Source organism: Schistocerca nitens, chromosome 2 (genome assembly GCF_023898315.1).
Source record: "Schistocerca nitens isolate TAMUIC-IGC-003100 chromosome 2, iqSchNite1.1, whole genome shotgun sequence".
Lineage (NCBI taxonomy): Eukaryota > Metazoa > Arthropoda > Insecta > Orthoptera > Acrididae > Schistocerca > Schistocerca nitens.
The window spans coordinates 86,505,884-86,530,149 of NC_064615.1; the positions used below are offsets into that span (position 1 = coordinate 86,505,884).

The 24,266-nt window shown below is 44.4% G+C and overlaps 1 protein-coding gene across 1 annotated transcript in view; it reads left to right on the forward strand.

Moving 5' to 3' along the window:
- The window catches only part of LOC126234847 (secretin receptor-like), a 163,673-nt gene extending 142,672 nt beyond the window's left edge, over positions 1–21,001 (forward strand). Inside the window, exons 9-11 of the mRNA XM_049943588.1 lie at positions 4,301–4,392; positions 12,285–12,423; positions 20,831–21,001. Of these exons, the coding sequence (XP_049799545.1) occupies positions 4,301–4,392; positions 12,285–12,423; positions 20,831–21,001 (402 nt within the window). The remainder of the gene's footprint in view (positions 1–4,300; positions 4,393–12,284; positions 12,424–20,830) is intronic.
- Positions 21,002–24,266: the final 3,265 nt, after the last annotated feature.

Here is a 24,266-nt window from a genome sequence, read left to right on the forward strand (position 1 = left end):
AGGAAATATATATTGCAACAATCGGTAAAACAATACATTAAGTTTAAATATTTCCTTTTGCAACACCAATGGCGGAAGGTCCACAATAACTCGTAAAATCTTTCAGAGGAAATTACAATAACCTTTCAAGAGCAGAAGGTGATAATGTTTGTACTTGAAGGAAACTCTGAGAACACGTTTCCAGGGCTGAAGGCCCACAACTACCCTTGCCAAATTAAAAATATAAAATACAGTTAAATTACAACAACATTAACACTGCCAAAATGATAATTAAGAGAATGGCACTCAGTAACCTCCCGTGGATCAGTCTGCCCTCGTTCACTTAGGCGAGACAGGTGCTGAGTCCAACTACACTTCAAAAATGTTCAAATGTGTGTGAAATCTTATGGGACTTAACTGCTAAGGTCATCAGTCCCTAAGCTTACACACTGATTAACCTAAATTATCCTACGGACATACACACACACCCATGCCCGAGGGAGGACTCAAACGTCCGCCGGGACCAGCCGCATAGTCCATGACTGCAGCGCCTGAGACCGCTCGGCTAATCCCGCGCGGCCCAACTACAGTGTGTTAACTGTAAGACGGTAGAGTTGTGAGGGGAGTGCGGGGAGAGGAGGGGGGGTGGAGACAAGTCACGCCTACCAGTTGCAGTGCTGGCACTACAAATTGCGCGTCATGCTTACACGAAAGCAGACGAAAGGCTTGGAAGTAAAACTCGGTTTAAATGTTGTTCGTAAACGAAACTGAAATCGTCATGTACATTAAAATCTTTATATATAAAAATGAATGAATGTATGTATGTTTGTCTACTATGCGCTCACAAAGCATTCATCCGATTCCAATGAAACTTGGTGAGTTGTTCTCCGAACGCCCAAAACAGACTAATGGATGTTTCAACAGTTAGGTCACTGTAGCATGCGTAGTGTAAATGATTAGATGAAAGCTTTTTAATGCTGCAGACCCGGGTTCGATTCCCACTGCGCGCAATTTTTTTTCATTTTATTTCATTCCCCCCAATGTTAAACTATTAATTATAAAATTTAAATATACTTAAACAGGTCATATAGTACAACGTAACTGTCAATCACTATATATAAAAATGTATGTATGTGTCTGCCCTCTGTGCGTTCCCAAACCATTCATCCGATTGCGATGAAATTTTGGTTATTTCTTCTCCGTGCGCCCACGAAGGTTCCTAGCCGAAAAAAAAAGTAATAAGCTACATTCCTGAAGAGATATGACGTCACAAACAATGAGATGCCACCGCGGGAAAATACCCAGATTTGAGAATCGCTACGTAATACTGGTTTCCTTCTAACAGTATGCCTAGCGACTCCCGAGGTGGGCCAGCAACTGCCTCTTCACTCATTTTGATAATGTTTAGCACAACTGCACAATAAAAACACGCAGAACAGTACAGCGCAAAAAAATACTGAAGCAGACGACAATGGCTACCTTGTACAACACAGCCATCTACGTAATGTTGCCAGCAACCGAAACTGCGTGCCTACCGAAGCCTCCCGACGTATACCCACTTCTACCGATTCAGGACTAGGGAGAGGTCTGCCATCTAAAAGTTTACACACTGTCCACTTAATTCGTGCGATCCCAACCAGGGGACAGCTACGGACCGACCGACACAACGACTAGCTTGCTGTCAATCAGTACAGGAGAACTAAAACAGAAAAGGTTACGAACGTGATAATCCACAATGATGTATGTATTAGCTGTCAAAATTACACACCATGTCGGACAGCGACAACAGGTGAGGAAAGGACGCTGCCTGAACTTACATTAGTGGCCAGGGCGGGTAACCGGAACACTAACGGCCACAAGGCAGAAAATTCCGCTGGTACACTTGAATTTGAAATACGGGAGTATAGTCAACCAATATATTTAATTGTACCGCATGGCGGCTAAATTTCAGCAATAGAAACACTCGGTGTTGCTGACAGGAAAACCTCCCGAACAGCGTAGCACCGAAACGAGCCACCACGACATGTAAGGACGTGGCTTGGGCAGCTGAAACCACCACTCAACTTTGACGTCCTGGGTCGGTGAACCACGAAGCTCGTAGGTATCGGACAGCTCCAAACACGCACCGACACTGCGTAGAGACCGGCAGCGGACCTAGGCGACTGCACCATAAAAAATGGTTCAAATGGCTCTGAGCACTGTGCGACTTAACTTCTGAGGTCAGAGCCTAGAACTTAGAGCTAATTAAACCTAACTAACCTAAGGACACCACACACATCCATGCCCGAGGCAGGATTCGAACCTGCGATCGTAGCGGTCGCTCGGCTCCAGACTGTAGCGCCTAGAACCGTTCGGCCACCCCGACCGGCAAGTGCAGCTACATCAGCAGTATATTGGCGAGGCATTCGTCTTCATGGACGACAATTTGCGCTCCCATCGAGCACATCTTGTGAATGACTTCCTTCAGGATAATGAGATCGCTCGATTAGAGTGGCCAGCATGTTCTCCAGACATGAACCCTATCATACATGCCTGGGATTTATTAGAAAGGGCTGTTTATGGACGATGTGACCCACCAACAACTCTGAAGGATCTACGCCGAATGGTTGTTGAGGAGTGGGACAATCTAGACCAACAGTGCCTTGCTGAACTTGTGGATAGTTGACATGACGAATACAGGCATGCATCAATGCAAGAGGACGTGCTACTGGGTATTAGAGGTACCGGTGTGTACAGCAATCTGGACCACCACCTCTGAAGGTCTCGCTGTGTGGTGGTACAACATGCAATGTGTGGTTTTCATGAGCAATAAAAATGGCCGAAATGATGTTTATGTTGATATCTGTTCCAATTTTCTGTACAGGTTCCGGAACTCTCGGAGCCGAGGTGATGCAAAACATTTTTTGATGTGTGTATACAAGAGACCAGTGCAAGTACAGACTGAAACTGTGACTTTCTCAGTGTTTAAGAGTATTCGAGACGTTGAAGTGCTGCTCTGGTTTCTTGGAAAGCACAAAAAAGGTCGGACTGTGTACTCTTCTGAAGTCGTTATGAGGTATCATCAACTATACTACCACTAGCTTAAAATAGCTTTGTTGATGTTTGAGTTCAGTGACAGTTTTTAGAAACGCATGAAGGAATGTGAAGAAGAGACTATCATCAGCAGTTTCTGGAATTTTCTACTGCTTTTGTTCTTATGAGGCATGTTGTTGTGTTGCGCAGCGTTTGTAAATATTATGAGCTCTACATATTTAACTGTTGCATAATAAAGCTATATGGAGATACTTTTAACACGGGGTACTGTTAATACTTCACTTAACAGAGTTTTATGGCGAGTAAAGTTTAGGAATTTCAAAACTAGTTGCATAACGTGTGGACAGTTAAGCCACTCTTCGTCACTCGTGCTCCACCTTCTACTTTGAAACGGAAGATCTTCTGCATGGAACACGTGATGTTTGGAAATTAACAGGAAGTTCTAATAATTTTTCCCCGTATTGAAAATGGAAAAAGGTGTTAACTGCCGATAATGTCTGTTTCAAAACTTTTTGACTTGTAACTGCTTTTTCACAATCTGTCTTCTAAATTTGATTTCATTTACTGATTTCTGGTGTATAGTAGAGTAATAATGAAACGCGTAGAGTACTAAATACAGTATTGATAAAATTTTCTTTATTGCAATAATTTTAAATTCGTACAGTGTACTTGCCCCTAAGTACATTGAAACAGTTTTCACATTTCGAAAGAAACTTAACTTTTCTGAAGTAATTCTTGTAACTTCAGAAAAAGAGTGCAATACACAAAAGTGAAAGCTATCATTTCAAAAGACAATGACAAAGAAAATAAACTTCGATTGCAGGGCTGGCTACATGCACAAGTCTGAGAAGCATCCCAAGGATCGACACTCACCTCTACTCTCCACCCAAAGCAAACTGTTACTAATCGCTGTCCCTTAGGCGAAACATTCACACAAAACTGTTATGTGGAGAGATGTGTATATCATCCAAAACAGTGGAAAAATGAGAACTCAAATTGTTAGAAATGACTGAACTTTGTTAAGGTTCATGATTCTCTTTGATTATGCTTGTAGCACATTTCAATTTATTTATTGCAGGCGCTGTCTACAAAGCTCCGTGCCTCATTGTCGTAACTTGGCTGACCATTCATAATTTAAAAGTGGGTGAAAATTATTTATTAGCTATATTACTATGCCAAACGATTAGTTGCCATTTACATTGGGTACAAATGACCGTGTTTTCGTGGTTACTGTGGCAGATGTCTGTGAGAGTCTCTGGGTGGGCTTACTCAGTGCTAACGATTGCAGGTGAGCTTCGCGCTGTTCCTCAACCTGGTGCGCATGCTGCTGCTCAAAGTGCGCGCTTCGGCTACGCTGCAGCGCCGGAGGGCGCGTTACATGTGAGTAGACTGCAGTCTTGTTCCGATTCCGCTTGATTTTACGTCTGCATCTAAAGGGGCCATTGTCGCAAATGTTGCGCGGGGAGAATGATTATTGCTAAGCGTCCATATGAGCTCGCGTGTGTCTCATTTCACGTTAATTGCTTATCCGTAGGATATACTTGTACACAGGAATAAGCAATACATCTGTTGTGATTCTTGAGTTTCTCCCGGTGTATTTGATAATCAAAATATCCACGGGTGTACTGCCGGTCTACAGTGTCCAACGGGCACAATATTTCGGCGATCATACATGTCGCCATCATCAGGTGAACTGACGGACTGAGCTCCTGTGAACGTGCCGGCACGGAGATCCGTACGCTATGGCTGCTCAGGGGGAACTGGGTTCGGTCGCGGCGGCGGCCGATTTAAATATCCTCCGCCCGCGGCGCGCTCCCTCCGTTGTCCGCGCCCCGCGCCACGGTCGCGCGGTGGAACAGATTGCGACGGCGTCTGAGATGACGTCGGTGTGATGGCTCTGTCCGCCGTGGTCGTCACAACTATACGTTTGCTCGATTTACTCTTGATTAACCCAGACGCTGGTTCCCAAGCCTTGCTGAGATTACAGCCACAGTCACGGTTTATGAGGTCGTCATTGGTGCGAATTGCGATGGCCTCTCTAACAAAGCTGTCCCAGCATGTCGACGTCTGTACCAAGTCGGCGGTCGCTGAACGTTGTTTGTCGGAAAATCACGCTATGGAGTATGAACGCACGAGGATTCTGGTACAGACGTCGACATACTGGGACAATGTTGTTAGAGAGGCCATCGAAATTCGCACCAATGACGATCTTATAAACCGCGACTGTGGCTATAATCTTAGCAAGGCTTGGGAACCAGCGACCGGCAGTACACACATGGATATTTTGAATACATCTGTTGTATCGTACATTTGATACAACCACAAAAAAGAATTTACTCGTCCCTGCCTTCGAATGTTCATAGGGTACTGAGGAAAATACTATGAGATTAGAAGGAGTAGAACACTGAAACACTGATAATGATAAGTAACAAGAACGCACACATTCATTGACGAATACTCAACTTCATACAAATCGGCTCTGGCAGCAGATCCAGAAGTTCAACTTTCATTCCAGAAGGTAGGACAGGATAGTAAACAGTACTTGTCCCACTAGGATGTTGACTGAAGACGGGCTGGTGTGGACTCACTAGAAGCCGACAATGGGTTGCGAAGTACTCAAGTAGAAGGCTGTCTTCTCGGTAGTCGAGCTGACCTGGAACTGCCCCATCTGTAGTGGTGCCGGCGGATATTCTCTGGCGGCGCCACAACTGAAACTTCTTGATGCGGCAATAGCTGAGCTACACGCTGTCTCTGGTGTGGGTTGTCGAACTATCGACTCCTGTGCTGATATCTGGTTGTGCTTGCTGCGCTTACGACACTACAATATCGGTTGAATCTTCTAGGAGCGTACACCCTCGAAAATGTATTAGTGAACCGCACCGTGACTCACAACGCTTCTCTCGTGTATTTCGCCACTGTCTCTGTGACTCCTATATGCTCGTTAAATCAACTTGTGACGAAACGCCCTTTTCCTCTTTCGACCTTCTGCATTACCTCTATCAATCCTATCTGGTAATTGCCTCAGACGAGTAATACTGAAGTGTCGGCCGAATGATAATTATGTAAAGTATGTAAATACATGGGCCACACTTCCATAGGATCTAAATGTTCACTAGGAGAAGCAAGGCAGTTAATGGAAGAGGCCTTCCCACACCATTTGATACAATTGAAATTCCACTCACCTCTCTTTCTGAAATTAGGAAGATAACAAACTATCTCAAGAATAAAAGCTCACATGGAATTGATGGCATTTCCATCAGGATAATAAAAGCTTGTTCCCAAGAGATAAGTGGGATTCTTAGCCACATATGTAATAGCTCTCTAAAGCAGGGTATTTTCCCAGATAGACTGAAGTATGCCATTGGTAAACCACTGCTTAATGAAGGGGATACATCTGATGTCAACAACTACCGCCCAATCTCTCTTCTGACTGCCATATCCAAAATTCTTGAAAAAGTAATTTATTGTAGAGTAGCTTCACACCTTTGTAAAAATAAAGTTTTAACAAAATGTCAGTTTGGTTTCCAGAAGGGTTCTTCAACGGGAAATGCTGTATATATTAATGAAATATTAAATGCTCTGAGTAACTGGAAGTCACTCGTTAGAATTATTTGTGATCTCTAAAAGGCTTTTGATTGTGTAAATCATGGAATACTTCTAGATAAGCTCAAGTACTGAGGTATGAATTAGGCTGCTCTCAAATGGTTTAAATCATACCTAACTGGAAGAGTGCAGAAAGTTGAAATAAGCAGTTCACATAATATGCAAAAAACTGGTGATTTCTCAAACTGGGGAACAATCAAGAATGGGGTGCCGCAAGGTTCGGTCTTGGGTCCTCTGCTGTTCTTAATACACTCCTGGAAATGGAAAAAAGAACACATTGACACCGGTGTGTCAGACCCACCATACTTGCTCCGGACACTGCGAGAGGGCTGTACAAGCAATGATCACACGCACGGCACAGCGGACACACCAGGAACCGCGGTGTTGGCCATCGAATGGCGCTAGCTGCGCAGCATTTGTGCACCGCCGCCGTCAGTGTGAGCCAGTTTGCCGTGGCATACGGAGCTCCATCGCAGTCTTTAACACTGGTAGCATGCCGCGACAGCGTGGACGTGAACCGTATGTGCAGTTGACGGACTTTGAGCGAGGGCGTATAGTGGGCATGCGGGAGGCCGGGTGGACGTACCGCCGAATTGCTCAACACGTGGGGCGTGAGGTCTCCACAGTACATCGATGTTGTCGCCAGTGGTCGGCGGAAGGTGCACGTGCCCGTCGACCTGGGACCGGACCGCAGCGACGCACCGATGCACGCCAAGACCGTAGGATCCTACGCAGTGCCGTGGGGGACCGCACCGCCACTTCCCAGCAAATTAGGGACACTGTTGCTCCTGGGGTATCGGCGAGGACCATTCGCAACCGTCTCCATGAAGCTGGGCTACGGTCCCGCACACCGTTAGGCCGTCTTCCGCTTACGCCCCAACATCGTGCAGCCCGCCTCCAGTGGTGTCGCGACAGGCGTGAATGGAGGGACGAATGGAGACGTGTCGTCTTCAGCGATGAGAGTCGCTTCTGCCTTGGTGCCAATGATGGTCGTATGCGTGTTTGGCGCCGTGCAGGTGAGCCCCACAATCAGGACTGCATACGACCGAGGCACACAGGGCCAACACCCGGCATCATGGTGTGGGGAGCGATCTCCTACACTGGCCGTACACCACTGGTGATCGTCGAGGGGACACTGAATAGTGCACGGTACATCCAAACCGTCATCGAACCCACCGTTCTACCATTCCTAGACCGGCAAGGGAACTTGCTGTTCCAACAGGACAATGCACGTCCGCATGTATCCCGTGCCACCCAACGTGCTCTAGAAGGTGTAAGTCAACTACCCTGGCCAGCAAGATCTCCGGATCTGTCCCCCATTGAGCATGTTTGGGACTGGATGAAGCGTCGTCTCACGCGGTCTGCACGTCCAGCACGAACGCTGGTCCAACTGAGGCGCCAGGTGGAAATGGCATGGCAAGCCGTTCCACAGGACTACAGCCAGCATCTCTACGATCGTCTCCATGGGAGAATAGCAGCCTGCATTGCTGCGAAAGGTGGATATACACTGTACTAGTGCCGACATTGTGCATGCTCTGTTGCCTGTGTCTATGTGCCTGTGGTTCTGTCAGTGTGATCATGTGATGTATCTGACCCCAGGAATGTGTCAATAAAGTTTCCCCTTCCTGGGACAATGAATTCACGGTGTTCTTATTTCAATTTCCAGGAGTGTATTTTCACGAAGATGCAAAGCTGGTACTTTTTGCCATGATACAAGTATAGCTACCACACCCAACAGACAAGAATTAACTGGTGAAATTGTAACCGATGTTTTTCAGAAAATCATTAAGTGGTTCTCTGCAAATGGGCTCTCATTAAACTTTGACAAAACACAGTATATACAGTTCCACACGGTAAATGGAATGACACCATTAATAAATAGACTTCGATCAGACATCGGTAGCTAAGGTAGAATATTCAAAATTTCTGGGAGTATGCAATGATGAGGGGTTGGACTGGAAAAAACACACTGAGGATCTGCTGAAGCGTTTGAGTTCAGTTACTTATGCTATTAGGGTCATTGCAAATTTTGGCGATATACATCTCAGTAAATTAGCTTACCACGCGTATTTTCATTCTCTGCTTTCGTATGACATCATATTCTGGGGTAACTTATCACTGAGTAAAACAGTGCTCACTGCACAAAAGTGCGTAATCAGAATAATTGCTGGAGCTCATCCAAGATAATCCTGCAGACACTTAAAGAGCTAGAGATCTTCACTGTAGCCTATATATATATATATATATATATATATATATATATATATATATATATATATATATATATATTCACTTAGGAAATTTGTTACTAAGAATCCGAACGAATTCGAAAGTAATAGCAGTGTACATGGCTACAACATTAGGAGAAAGGATGATCATCACTACTCAAGGTTAAATCTAACTTGGGCTCAGAAGGGGGTAAATTATGCTGCCACAAAAGTCTTTGGTCACTTACCTAATAGCATGACAAGTCTGACAGATAGCCATATAGCATTTAAAAGGAAATTAAAAGAATTTCTTAATGGCAACTCTTTCTAGTCATCAGATGAATTTTTGGATATAGTAAGTGGGTAATTTCCCCAACCCCCACAAAAAAATTAAAAATATTAAGTGTCATGTAATATTTTGTGTAATGTAATACCTTGGATAGACACCTTTTATTAACCTGATACGTTCCACATCATTACGAAGTGTCGTATTCATGATCTATGGAACAAGTACTAATCTAATCTCAAGATCCTTCTAAAGAATTTCAGTGTGACACCTGCCTTTCCTGTTGTTTTAAATGGACTTTCCACTATAAACTGACCCATACGCATACTGCCAGACATACAATGGATTTGTTTAGTCCAGTGCGTGTTCATATACCGTATAATCACACTTTATAAATCTGTCCTCCCATTAATGCGTAGTGCGTTACGTTTGTTTGTACTGAGGTTCAAAAGATAAACCTGTACTACGCCTCGACTCTCTGCAGGTCTCATTTTGCCACTATTTTCTAGCTTTGTGAATTGTCTAAATACAAAAGCATCATTCGCGAACAGCGTCATGAAACTTCCGACGTTAAATGCCGGGTGATTTTAATTAAAATGCATCCACCCAGAGACGTCCGGTGTAGGCTGTAATTATCGTATGACAGGGAGACTTGTTAGATGTGCTAATGCGTTAATGTGAAACAGATTTATACTGGAAAACAAATTTTTTCTAGTTTGGGCATCAGGTAAAAACCTGGAGCTGCACACTGTTTCTATAACTGTCTGACATTCACTCTGTCATATTATGTGAGTGAACAGTATGGCTACTGAGAAACGAGATCGTGGGCTGTTAGAGAAAATGTTCTATGTGAGCTGCAGTAATTACATTGCTGCATAGGGAAAGTATCGCAAACTGAAAGGTCTGAGGCTAGGTCGGAAGTCATCAAATGGTTTAAAGAGGTTAATAAAGAAATTCGGACACACGGTTGTGCGTGGTGTGGTATTTGGAAGGGGATGGCGTCCTATCCCGGGTGAAGCTACTGATGAGATTGCTGCTGCTGTAACCGAGCCTGCAGCACGTAGCCCGGGCAGTGCTAGGGGTCGTGCAGTGTCACGACACTTGCCCGTCCCATGGACAACAGTACGGAAAACTTCCAATTTATTTTACACTGGTACCCGTACAAGATCCAGACGGTGCAGCAGCTGAAATCTCATGATTCGCAGCAACGTTCTCAATTTGCTCTTCGGTTTCTGGCACGCATCATAGTTGATGACATGTGGCCCAATAATATTCTGTGTAGTGACGAGGTGCACTTTACGCAACACTGTGCGGTGTATACATAGAAGTGCCGAATCTTGTATATGGTTAAACATAGTGTTTTGCAAGCCGAGTCTTTGCACTCACCGTATATGTCTGTGTGGTGTAGATTCACAAGCTCCTTCATTCTCTGTTCGTTCTTCTTCGAAGAGAATACAGATTACATGTTGGATTGGCAAATTGCTATTGTCTTTCAGCAATACGATTGATTACATGAACTTCAAGAAGGGTCGTCGAGCAGATGCACAAAACTATAGGCCTATATGTCTGACATCGATCTGTTGTAGAACTTTAGAACATGTTTTCTGCTCTCGTATCATGTCATTTCTGGAAACCCAGAATCTACTCTGTAGGAATCAACATGGATTTGGAAACAGCGATCGTGTGAGACCCAACTAGGTTTATTTGTTTATGAGACACAGAAAATATTAGATACAGGCTCCCAGGTAGATGCCATTTTCCTTGACTTCCGGAAAGCGTTCGATACAGTTCCGCACTGTCGCCTGATAAACAAAGTAAGAGCCTACGGAATATCAGACCAGCTGTGTGGCTAGATTGAAGAGTTTTTAGCAAACAGAACACAGCACGTTGTTCTCAATGGAGAGACGTGTACAGACGATAAAGTACATCTGGCGTGTCGCAGGGGAGTGTTATGGGACCATTGCTTTTCACGATATATATAAATAACCTAGTAGATAGTGTCGGAAGTTCCATGCGGCTTTTCGCGGATGATGCTGTAGTATACAGAGAAGTTGCAGCATTAGAAAATTGCAGTGAAATGCAGGAATATCTGCAGCGTTTAGGCAGTTGGTGCAGGGAGTCGCAACTGACCCTTAACATAGACAAATGTAATGTATTGCAAATACATAGAAAGAAGGATCCTTTATTGTATGATTATATGATAGCGGAACAAACACTGGTAGCAGTTAAAATATCTGGGAGTATGAGTACAGAGCGATTTGAAGTGGAATGATCATATAAAATTAATTGTTGGCAAGGCGGGTGCCACGTTGAGGTTCATTAGGAGAGTCCTTAGAAAATGTAGTCCATCAACAAAGGAGGTGGCTTACAAAACGCTCGTCCGACCTATACTTGAGTATTGCTCATCAGTGTGGGATCCGTACCAGGTCGGGTTGACAGAGGAGATAGAGAAGATCCAAAGAAGAGCGGCGCGTTTCGTCACAGGATTATTTGGTAAGCGTGATAGCGTTACGGGGATGTTTAGCAATCTCAAGTGGCAGACTCTGCAAGAGAGGCGCTCTGCATCGCGGTGTAGACTGCTGTCCAGGTTTCGAGAGGGTGCACTTCTAGATGAGGTATCGAATATATTGCTTCCCCCTACTTATACCTCCCAAGAGATCACGAATGTAAAATTAGAGAGATTCGAGCCCGCATGGAGGCTTTCCGGCAGTCGTTCTTCCCGCGAAGCATACGCGAGTGGAACAGGAAAGGGAGGTAATGACAGTGGTACGTAAAGTGCCCTCCGCCACACACCGTTGGGTGGCTTACGGAGTATAAATGTCGGTGTAGATGTAGATGTAGGAACTGTTTGGTTCTGAAATAATTTCTGTAACGTTCTCTTGCAAAGGTGCATCACCGTTTCGAGATTTAATGAATTTATTCCCTTCCTGGTGATCTTCGACAAACTGTTTGGTTCAGAAACAATCCCTACGACATTGTCTTGTAAAGGTGCATCATCGTTCCGAGATTTAATGAATTTACTTCTTTCCTCGTGACTACGAGGTTTGAACACTTCTACTGTGGCCCCCTAGACACACATGAACATTACAGCTACATTCACTGCGATATTGAGACCCAGTCAGACGAAGTAGAATCGCACGTGCCGTGTGCTGAAAGCTGTTTTCGCTGTTTCTCAGGCGTCTGGCGCGCTCGACGCTGGTGCTGGTGCCCCTGTTCGGGGCGCACTACGCCTTGCTGCTGGGGCTTTCGTACAGCGAAGACCGACGCGTGGAAATAACGTGGCTCTTCGCCGACCAGCTCTTCGCCTCCTTCCAGGTAATGTCCAGAGGGCGCTGACTGATAGCGTGCGACCATGTTACCACTACGCGGTTGCCGTGGACTCCATACATCACTTCATCTAAATAATGTGACTTCTCCGACAGTTCTTCGCTCAAATGGAAGGCATTTCTTAGAACCATCCCTTCCTTCTTACCTAACGCCATGTCTCTGCAGTTCTGTCCATTTCCTCCATGCTCGCTCCTCTGAGGTTCCTAGAGAGGTCGGTCGTACCACTGCATCCGCAGTGAAGAAGGTGGATACATCGCCCATCTAGGCCAATCAATTATATGAATGCATGATATCTGAATGCGAAAGAACAGGCAACACGCGGAATCCGCAGCTGTGATACATTATAAGTGAACTGCAGGTGAATGAGGGAGAAAGGAAAGGGAAAGGATTACTGAAGTCAGCTGCATCGGGATATTACTCGGCGACGGGCGAAAATGTGTACCACACTAGAATTCGAACCTGAGTCTTCTGGTTACTAGACATCTCTGAAACAACAGACATTATGAATTCGTACAATTGATTGACATAGAAGTACATCCGACCTTCTGCGGGAATCTCAGATGAGCGAACACGGAGGGAATGGACGGGGACTGCGGGCAGATGACCCTCAGTAGGGATGTGGGTCGGCCCTGAGGCTTGCCGAGACACCGCGGGTGCAGTAATACTGTGTCCCAGATGGCGCAAAGGTTAACACACCTGCCTGATAAGCAACAGATCCCAGGTCCGAATCCTGATCTGGTACACATTTTCGGTCGTCGACGCTGATTCCACTTAATGTCCCGATGCAGCTGACATCAGTTATCCCTTCTCTTTCATTCCATTCTGCCCTCCACCTTCAATTTACAAATAATGTATCACAGCTACGGATTGCATATGTTGTCTGTTCTCTTGGATTTCTACGAAAGAACAAAAACCACACATTCATATGATTACATTTAGTAAATAATTAGAAAATATGAGACTATCTGTTAGAATTTATGCAGGTTTTTCTTAAAACATATAGCATACTTCTGATTTATGATGCAATTACCATTGCAGCAATGTCACTTCTATGTATAGTTTACGCTGTTATATGAACACACATTTTATCAAAGATTATGAATTACTACGACCATTAAAGAACTTAGAAAATTGCATTGATATTCCAGTAGTACAAAGGTAATACATAACATATATCTTACACTAAACAACTTAATCGGTAAGGAACCTTCTACCAAAATATTCTACGTAAAGTTATTTATATCGTTAATTCTTGTCACTGGTCGAAGTTAAACGTGGAAACTCGTATTAGAAAGTGTGAAACATGTATGATTTATTTAACAAAGATGTTATTTTGAACGGAGGAAATATTAACACACTGAGCAGAAATATTAGACGTAACGCCGTTTATACCATATGTAATAACCATTTATTGACATTAAAGTCATTTGTACTTCGTATACCTACAAAATGTGGCCTTATTTAATTCTGTATCAAATCACATGATTGTTATTTCTTTATTTTATATTTTTAGGCTCGTAATACAAATTTCAGGTTTAGTTTCTCCAAGTGAGAAGCATGTCCATACAATATTTAGGTCAATAATTAGTTTAAAGAGTAGGTCTTTTTTGTTTAACATGCCAGCCATTTAGTTTCTTTTTACCACTAAAATATCCATGGAATCTGCCTTCTGTGAAATTAGGAATGTCATTGCTGAAAACTGTGCATGTTCAGATAATAGTACAAAGAACATGTGGAAATTATTTCACTGCGAGGTATACTATAGATTTTAGCAAAAATATGCACCTACTGTTTGATATTTCTGTGTACATTAAACTCAACTTCGCAAATTTCTATCGACGATTAACTACGACCTCCCACAGTTAGACGTTCCTGACTTGTTAACATCACAATGAAGGTCCTTCGACAACCAGTTGTACCCCTGTTGATGATAAACTTCGAAATGTACCATGGTGAAGCAAATACGCTATTGAAAAGATAGTAGACAGACTTCATTGTTAAGTTCTCCGTTCATGTAACAGTCTAGCTTTTTCCTACGCTACCCACTGCGGAGAAAATGAAATTCCTCTCTTCCTCTGATGTGACGGGCTGTGCTCTATTACATACACGTAAGTGAACATTACCCATTTAATATCACTACTAGATGAAACCCTCTTCCGGACTTCTCCATGCGTTGCAGCCTTCAGCTACATGCCTCCAGGTCACATCTGTGTGTAATTACTATGTCACCTAATTAACTTCCATTGATCGTCGACTCCTTTTCCTACTGTATCGCTTCCAAGTACTTAATCGACTCATCAACACCCATTCGCAAACTAAGAGCCCCCATATTAATTAAGTCTTCCATGGCAGTCTGTACACTGAACCACTTCATTACTACACGCTTTCTGCCAGTAATTTGTAACACGCATCTTTCCAGTGCCACTGACTCTCAGTTTCAGAACGGTTTTACCATTACGAAGTCCATTTCTCACAGTAATAAGACAAAAAACCTGTAGCATGCATCGATAAATGATATTCAGATTCAGACTCAATGGAATCACATTTTCTGTTTATTTTACGGAAAAAAGATCATTTAACGTTACTGTGTCGTTTTTTCCCTCCTATCCAGCCAGTCGTTCTTTCAGCTACCCCAAATAAATAAAAACTCATTTAGTGGTATTATGAATTCGTTTTAATTGTTTTACCTTCTTTTCTATATTATTCTATAAGCACTGTAAGTTAAGCTTATTATATTTTAGTCTTTTCAAAATTATATTTTAGTCGACTTTAAAGAAGTAGTAGCATTATCTATTTTAGTGTAAAAACTTGTCTATACTAACTGACGAATGATTAAGGTGAAGCATAAATGGTCACGTTGAAAGTTCATATTACAATACTCTTTGGGAAACTCTCACGAATATGCAAGTTCATAAACACAATTAAATGAATTAAACAAGGAATCCGAATTCAACATCTTAATTGGCTTTATCATCAGATAGATACATGACAGTTACACCGCACTAAAACTTGCCAAATCAGCTATGAAACAGAGAATAACTATCTATTTATTCTAAATGAATCGTGTCAATGAAATAATGACACTTATAAATATGTAATTTATTGGTGTAATGCAACTTTAATATATATCAATGTCAATCATAAAACGTACAGCTATCTGTATACTCATTTACCTCCAAAGACAAAACGGTCTTCCCCCACTAATAGTTTTATTTTTATATGTTTCATAACGAAGCGAGAGAAAAAAAACAAGCTGACATGGAGCGATAGGAAAAAAGAAGGCTGACTAAGATTCAAAACTTGTACGCAGAGCATCTTTCGATTATTACTATAGCTATGGGACAGTTTACAACTGAAGCAAGCAAGTGTAACAGCTGTGCCCTTCCTGAACGATTCGACGTTCGCAGAGAGTTGACCAGCTGGTATCTTTCTTGACTGATGCAGTGCATCAAGCGGAATAACTGCGAGAGGCGTGAAGGCACATATTACGCGACGTGCTGGGATCACAACTCTACTGTTCGCTGAAAGAACAACGTCCGCACAGACTTGTGCCATGGCTGTCTGTCCTGACAGTGGGAATGCGTCACATAAGGATAACTAGTAAACGAGGCGACGTTCGCACAGAGCTGCAGCACAATAGATCTTTCTGAGTGCCGCAGTGCATATGAGGGTAACTGTGCTGCACAGCGTGTATCTTCCACGACCTGCTGGTGTCCTTGCTGTATTACGTCTTGACTGAGGTGGGTTGAGCTTACGGCTAAGTTCACTAACCTTGAATATAAGTCAACCGCGGTAAACTCGGCATTTAACGCTGTTCATCGCAAAATTTCGGTGCATCAACCTCAATCAAAGTTAATAAAGGCGTTGGCCATAATTAAATCTGATTGCGACTGACGGCTGGTTTTCTTGAGCTGACCAGTGTTTCATAAGCGTACGTTATGAACATGGCGGCGCAGTGAAATAGACAGAAGGTATCGTATACCGAACCCTGTACGTAAGATGAACCCAGAGAGTTTATTAATTTATGAATCAAACTTATCAGATGTAGAATTAAATTGCACCTTTGAATGTGACCACATTATCTGTTTTTCTGTGACAACGAGACCTTACGACAATCGGATTTTTGTAATTTTTTATGTTTATTGGTAAACTGAAACTCTCAAAAATTGCCAAGAAAATCGTGTCCTACTTATTCTGAGCGTATTTAGTATTCTAGAATAAAGTAAACATTTTCTCGACAGCAGTATGACGCTGTGGTAGCTCGCTTGCGTACTAAGTGGTCAGCTTGGGTTTGATTCGATGGGGATTAAAATTTTAAAACAAAGTTGCAAGTTTTAGGGGCATTTACGTGAAGAGTAAAACACGAGAATATGGAAAAATATCATTTGTAATTTTTTAATCGCACAATCTAGATCAACAATCTTTTATAAAAGATCGGCAGTTAAGAATTCTTGTTTGCAGTCAAAACTGCATTTTTGTAAGCACTACATAATCATAAAGAAGACCATATGCCTTTTTCCTCAAAGTAACAATTAGATATGTTAATTAGCATATATGCAATGAATTATGTATTTAAATGATGTAGGTATTCGAAATCAACGATAGAAAGGAACAAATAATGACCGAAACGAGACACTCCAAGTATCCCATTTCTGCTTTTATACCACAGCCGTTCTTTGTTTTCAAGAACCGATGATTTCGCACCTATCAGTTTGAGAGGTGTATCCAACTCGCACTAGGAAAAAAACTGACTTCTTTTTTCTTTGAGTCGTGTCTTCTGACTGGTTTGATGCGGTCTGTCTTCTCCTGTGCCAACCTCTTCATCTCAGAATAGCACTTACAACCTACGTCTTCAACTATCTGCTGGAGGTATCTAATCTCTGTCATTCTCTACAGTGTTAACCCTTTTCAGCCCCATCCGGTAGAATGAAAGTTATTCCCTGATGTTCTAACAGATGTCCTATCGTTCTATTTCTTCTTGTCGTCAGTGTTTTTCAGGTATTCCTTTTCTCACTGTTTCTGCAGAAAATCTCCTCGTACCTTGCCTTCTAAGTCAACAAAATTTTCAGCATTCATCTGTTGCCCCACATCTCAAGTTCTTCGATTCTCTTTTTTTTCACGTTTTTGCACAGTTCATGTCCCACAGCACTACAATTCTGTGCTCCAAACATACAGTCTCAGAAATTTCTTCCTCAAATTAAGTTGTTAGGACTAGTAGATTTCTCTTGGCCAGGAATGCCACTTTTGTCAGTGCGTCTCTGCTCCTTATATCCTACTTGCTCTGTCCGTCACTGGTAATATTGCAGACTACGTAGCAAAATTCTTTAACATCATCTACTTTGTGATCACCAATTATGATGTTAAGTTTATTGCTGTTCTTATTTCTGCTGCTTCTCATTCTTTCGTCCTTATTCAATTTGTTCTCAATCCATAATCTTTGCTCATTAGACGGTTCGCTCCACTCAGTAGATGCTGAAATTTTTCTTTACTTTCACTGAGGGTAGCAATCTCATCAGCGAATCTTACTGATATACTTTCAGTTTGAATTTTAATTCCATTCTTGAGCCTTTCTTTTATTTTCGTCATTGCTTCTTTGATTTATTTCCAGACTGTAGCGCCTAGAACCGCTCGGCCACCTCGGCCAGCTCCAACTTCTGTGATTGCCCTTTTTAGTGATGTTCTTCCATTGGCACCTAAACTGCCTACTCAGCAATTCCTTGTCGCATTATCGATACCCTCTGAGAACTTCAGTCGTATCTCTTTAATGTTTAGTACTTCCATGTTCCACTTCTTTCGGCACTGATTCTTCCAAACATGTCTCTTCAGCCCACTGTTCATCACAACTAAATACTGATGTGAGTCTATATCTGCACCATGGTACGCCTTAAAATCCAGTATCTGATTTCGGAATCTCTGCATGACCGTGATGTAATCTAACTGAAACCTTCCGTGTCTCCCGGCGTTGTCCAGGTATACCTTCCCCTCTTGTCATTCTTGAACAGAGTATTCGCTATTACTAGCTGAAACATTTTTCAGAACTCAGTGGATCTTCTCTCACTCCTAGCACCAAGTCCATATTCTCCCGTAACCCTGTCCTCTACTCCTTCCCCTACAACTGCTTTCCAGTCCCCCATGACCGTAAGGTTTTCATATCCCTTTACGCACTGAATTACCTGTTCAATATCCTCAAATGTTTTCTCTATCTTTTCATCTTCAGCTTGCTACGTCGGCGTGTATACCTCAAATATTGTTGTCGGTGTTGGTTTGCAGTCCATTCTGATGAGAACAACTCGCTCCCTGTCATATCTTCCTATTTATATAGAATCCTAATCCCATTATACACTACTAGCCATTAAAATTGCTACACCAAGAAGAAATGCAGGTCATCAACGGGTATTCATTGGACAGATATATTTTACTAGAACTGACATGTGATTACATTTTCACGCAATTTGGGTGCATAGATCCTGACAAATCAGTACCCAGAACAACCACCTCTGGCCATAGTAAAGGCCTTGATACGCCTGGGTATTGAGTCAACAGAACTTGGATGGCTTGTACAGGTATAGCTCCGCATGCAGCTTCAACACGATACCACAGTTCATCAAGAGTAGTGACTGGCGTATTGTGACGAGCCAGTTGCTCGGCCACCATTGACCACACGTTTTCAATTGGTGAGAGATCTGTAGAATGTGCTGGCCAGGGCAGAAGCCGAACATTTTCTGTATTCAGAAAGGGCCGTACAGGACCTGCAACATGCGGTCGTGCATTATCCTGCTGAAATGTAGGTTTTCGCAGGGATCGAATGAAGGGTAGAGCCGCGGGTCGTAACACATCTGAAATGTAACGCCCACTGTTCAAAGTGCCGTCAATGCGAACAAGAGGTGACCGAGACGTGTAACCAATGGCACCTCATACCATCACGCTGGGTGATACGCCAGTATGGCGATGACGAATACACGCTTCCAATGTGCGTTCACCTCGATGACGCCAAAGACGGACGCGACCACCATGATGCTGTAAACAGAACCTGGATTCATCCGAAAAAATGACGTTTTGCCATTCCTGCAACCTGGTTCTTCGTTGAGTACACCTGTCTGTGATGCAGCGTCAAGGGTAACCGCAGCCATGGTCTCCGAGCTGATAGTCAATGCTGCTGCAAACAACGTTGTCAAACTGCTCGTGCAGATGGTTGTTGTCTTGAAAACGTCCCCGTCTGTTGACTCAGAGATCGAGACGTGGCTGCACGAACCTTACAGCCATGCGGATAAGATGCCTGTCATCTCGACTGCTAGTGATACGAGGCCGTTGGGATCCAGCACGGCGTTCCGTATTACCCTCCTGAACCCACCGATTCCATATTCTGCTAACAGTCATTGGATCTCTACCAACGCGAGCAGCAATGTCGCGATACGATAAACCGCAATCGCGATAGGCTACAATCCGACCTTTATCAAAGTCGGAAACTTGATGGTACGCATTTCTCCTCCTTACACGAGACATCACAACAACGTTTCACCAGGCAACGCCGGTCAACTGCTGTTTGTGTATGAAAAATCGGTTGGAAACTTTCCTCACATCGCCACCGGCGCAATCCTTGTGTGAATGCTCTGAAAAGCTAATCATTTGAATATCACAGCATTTTCTTGCTGTCGGTTAAATTTCGTGTCCGTAGCACGTCATCTTCGTGGTGTAGCAGTTTTAATGGCCAGTAGTGTATCATTTTCTGCTGCTGTTGATATTATCCTGTTCTCATCTGAGCAGGAATCCTTGTCTTCTTTCCATTTCACTTCACTGACACCCACTACATTTAGATTGAGCCTTACCATTTCCCTTTTCGAATTTTCTAACGTCCGTACCACGTTCAAACTTCTGGCATTCCAAGTCATGACTCATAGAACTTAATCCTTCCGTACTACATTCTGGAAGATACGGCGTCCGGTGAGAGTTGTCCCACAGTGGTTTTTGCTGTCTGCAGCAGAGCGTAACATAACGGTAACTATACAGACGTGTATGTTCCACTACCTTCTTGTGTGTCTGCTCTATTACTTCCTCACTAAGTCGATATTAACACAGAGTTGTTCCACCGAGCGAGGTGGCGCAGTGGTTAGAAAATGGACTCGCATTCGGGAGGACGACGTTTCAATCCCGCGACCGGCCATCCTGATTTAGGTTTTCCGTGATTTCCCTAAATCACTCCAGGCAAATGTCGGAATGGTTCCTCTGAAAGACCACAGCCGACTTCCTTCCCCTAATTCAATGAGACCGATGACCTCGCTGTCTGGTGTCCTTCCCCGAAAACAACAACAACAGAGTTGTTCCAGAAATAGCTACGCTGTCAGTAGGAGTGCCTAAGTCAGTGTAACTGCGACAGATACGCCTGTGTGTATTGCAGGGCCTGCTGGTGGCGGTACTGTACTGTCTGCTGAACGGCGAGGTTCGTGCGGAGGTGTCCCGCAGCTGGATGTCGTGGCGACAGCAGCGCCTCACGCGAGCCCAGCTGGCTGCAGCAGCCGCCCACGAGCCCTTCAAGGTAACTCAACTCCAAAGCCGCTCTCTGGCTTGATTGACAGATCTGTTTGTACTGATTCCCCGTAGAGGAGTTTCCTGTATAGTGGTGCTGGTCTGGAAGATAGCCGGTCCGAATCTTGGCAGTCGAAGGAATTTTCATCGACGACAAGGGGAGGGAAAATGGTGGAATACATTTTAAAATATTCCCGGAGAACTGACTTTCTCATAGCAACCGGATGTTGCTATGAATGGAGTCGAGGTGATGTAGAAAGCCGGCCGCTGTGGCCGAGCGGTTCTGGGCGCTTCAGTCCGGAACCAAGCTGCTGCTACAGTCGCAGGTTCGAATCCTGCCTCGGGCGTGGATGTGTGTGATGTCCTTAGGTTAGTTAAGTAGTTCTACGTCTAGGGGACTGATGACCTCAGATGTTAAGTCCCATAGTGCTTAGAGCCCTTTGAACCATTTTTGATGTAGAAACTCCATTAATTTGTCTTCTCCATGAGGCCGCACTACGAAAGTATCATCCACATACCTCCAAAAACCTGTTGGTTTCAAAGCAGCTGATTGAAATGGTCTTTTCTCAAAATCCTCCATAAAAAGGTTGGCCACCAAGGGAGACAGGGGCTACCCATGGTGACACCGTCAGCCTTTTCAAAATATTCATGATTAAACATAAAATAAGTTGATGAGAGAGCGTGCCTAAGCTAAGCAGCGTTTGTCTTTCTTGGATGTCCTGGTTCGAAGGAAGAATGATGGTTCTCTAGGGCATTCAGTCATACTGATTTGTACTTGCAAGCATCTAGTTGCCATCGTCCGTCGCAAACGATGAGTGTGCTTAAAACACTTGTTCATAGAGCTCATACTGTCTCAGATCTAGACAGCTTACCTCAAGAACTCGCCCATCTAAAGACAGTATTCAGTGAAAATGGGTATTCTAGCCGGCAGATTAACGGGGCACTGACAGTTAAAACTAAGAAGCAGGAAGTGGATAACGAGGAGAACATGCCGGAACAATCATTAGCTTTTTTCCTTTCGTTGGCAACACTTCGCTTAAAATAGCAAGAATCCTCCGAAAATTTCAGGTGAAAGTGGTTTACCGCCTACCATCGAAGATTGAGGACCTTCTGGGGTCGGTAAAGGACGATCTGTTACTAGGAAAGCCCGGAGTTTACAAGATACCGTGCCAGTGTGGTATGGCTTATATAGATCAAACCACACGCACCGTGAAAGAACGCTGCACTGAACATCAACGTTACACTCGCCTTTTGAAGCCAAGCAAGTCCGCTATTACTGAACATTGCATTTCTACTGGAAATTCAATGGAGTATGAGAAAACAATAATTTTGTCCACAGCAACATCTTTCGGGGACTCCATTATTAAAGAATCCGTAGAAATACGACTGTTGAACCGTGACAGCGGCTACCGGCTGGACAGTGCATGAAATCCTATCATCTCCACGATTTGCTCAAATCGAAGACGACAGAGTGCGCCGACGGCCGCGGCAAACAGCCTCGCAGAGGGCGACTGAGTCCCGCTATTCCACCAGGGAGGGCGCTGCCGGTGGTCAGTGTGGTTCATCTATCAAGTTTTCGACGCATGCACGGAATTTTTTTCTTTATTGTTATTTTAATACCTTTACAACAAAGGTAGGCCGCCAGCGACCTATGTATGCCGCTTTTCGGCCACATAGAGGAAACAGAGAGACAGAAAAACAAACATGGTGGACAAAAACGGGAGACAGAGACAGTAAACTAAATGAAACGGTTCACAGGCGCACTGTTTGAATAAAAAACGTTCATCGCTAAACACAGTGGGGAAGAACGAGTTTACACATGTGAACAGAGGAGCACAAATGGAGAGACACTGAAGCACTGATACGAAGACACACATGAGTACTGGCGACGACCTCCAGTACACGAAGATGCACTGTTCACACACAAAGCTGGGGACCTGCCAAAGGGAAGAGGTGCAGGTAGGAGGGAGAGGAGAGGACAGTGGGAGAGAAGAAGGGAGGGGGAGGGGAGAGGGGGTTGTGGAAGCCAGGGGGGAGCGGGGAAGGGAGGAAGAGTGGAGGGAGAGAAGGTAAAGAGGGTGCCCTGGAGGAAAAAGACAGGGGGAGGAGGAAGGGGAGGATCAAATTTGGTAGGAGGGGTAGATGGAGGGGATGAGGGCATCATCAGGGAGGTGGAGTTGGCGGAAGCCACCTTGGGCAAGGGTATTGAGTGTGGAGAGATGGAGAGCAGGTGGGGAGTACAGGTGTGCCAGCAGATGGGGTGGGAAAGGATGGGAGAGACAAATGGGTGAGGAGGATCAAGTTTGCGGAAGGTATAAAGGATTGGTATCTGTTTGAGGAAAAGTAGGAGGTGTGGGAACGGAATTAAATCATAGAGGATCCACGTAGGGGAGGGAAGGCGGTTGCGATAGGCGAGGCAGAGCACATGGCGTTCCAGGATTTGAAGGGATTTGTAGAAGGTAGGAAAGGTGGCAATCCAGGCGGGATGGGCATAGCAGAGGATAGGGCAGATGAGGATTTTAGGTGTGGAGGACGGTGGAGAGGTCCAGACCCCATGTACAGCCAGAAAGGAGCTTGAGGAGGCAGAGTCAGGAGCGTGCCTTGGCTTGGATCGTCTGGAGATGGGGCGTCCAGGAGAGACGACGATCAAGGGTGACACCAAGGTACTTGAGGGTCGGGGTGAGGTTGATTGGGCTCCCGTAGATAGATAGAAATCGAGGAGACGTAAGGAAGGGGTGGTTTTGCCTACAATAATCGCGTGGGTCTTGGAAGGATTGACCTTGAGTAGTCACTGGCTTTACCAAGTGGTGAACCGATCAACATGGGATTGGAGAAGGTGTTGGGAGCGTTTCAGGGTGGGGGCGAGGGCAATGAAGGCGGTGTCATTGGCGTACTGGAGAAGGTGTAAGGGATGTGAAGAAGGTAGAGAAGGGGGGAAAGGTCGGAACCTTGGGGCACACCGGCGCAGGGGTAGGTGTCGGAACCCGTGTTATGGATGGTGACATAGTAAGGATGTTGGGGAAGAAAGGAGCTGATCAGACGGACGTAGCTAATAGGAAGGGCGAAGGTTTGGAGCTTGAAGAGGAGATCGGAGTGCCAAACACGGTCGTAGGCTCGTTCAAGGTCAAGGGAGAGGAAGATGGCGGAGCGACGGGAGTTGAGCTGTTCGGAGAGGAGGTGGGTGAGTTGAAGGAGAAGGTCATCGGCAGAGAAGGACAGGGAGCGGGAAGGAGGCGGTGCTGGTGGAGATGCTGGTGGATGCGTTGGGTGAGGATGGAGTGCGCATAATAGTTAGAGCGCGCTATATG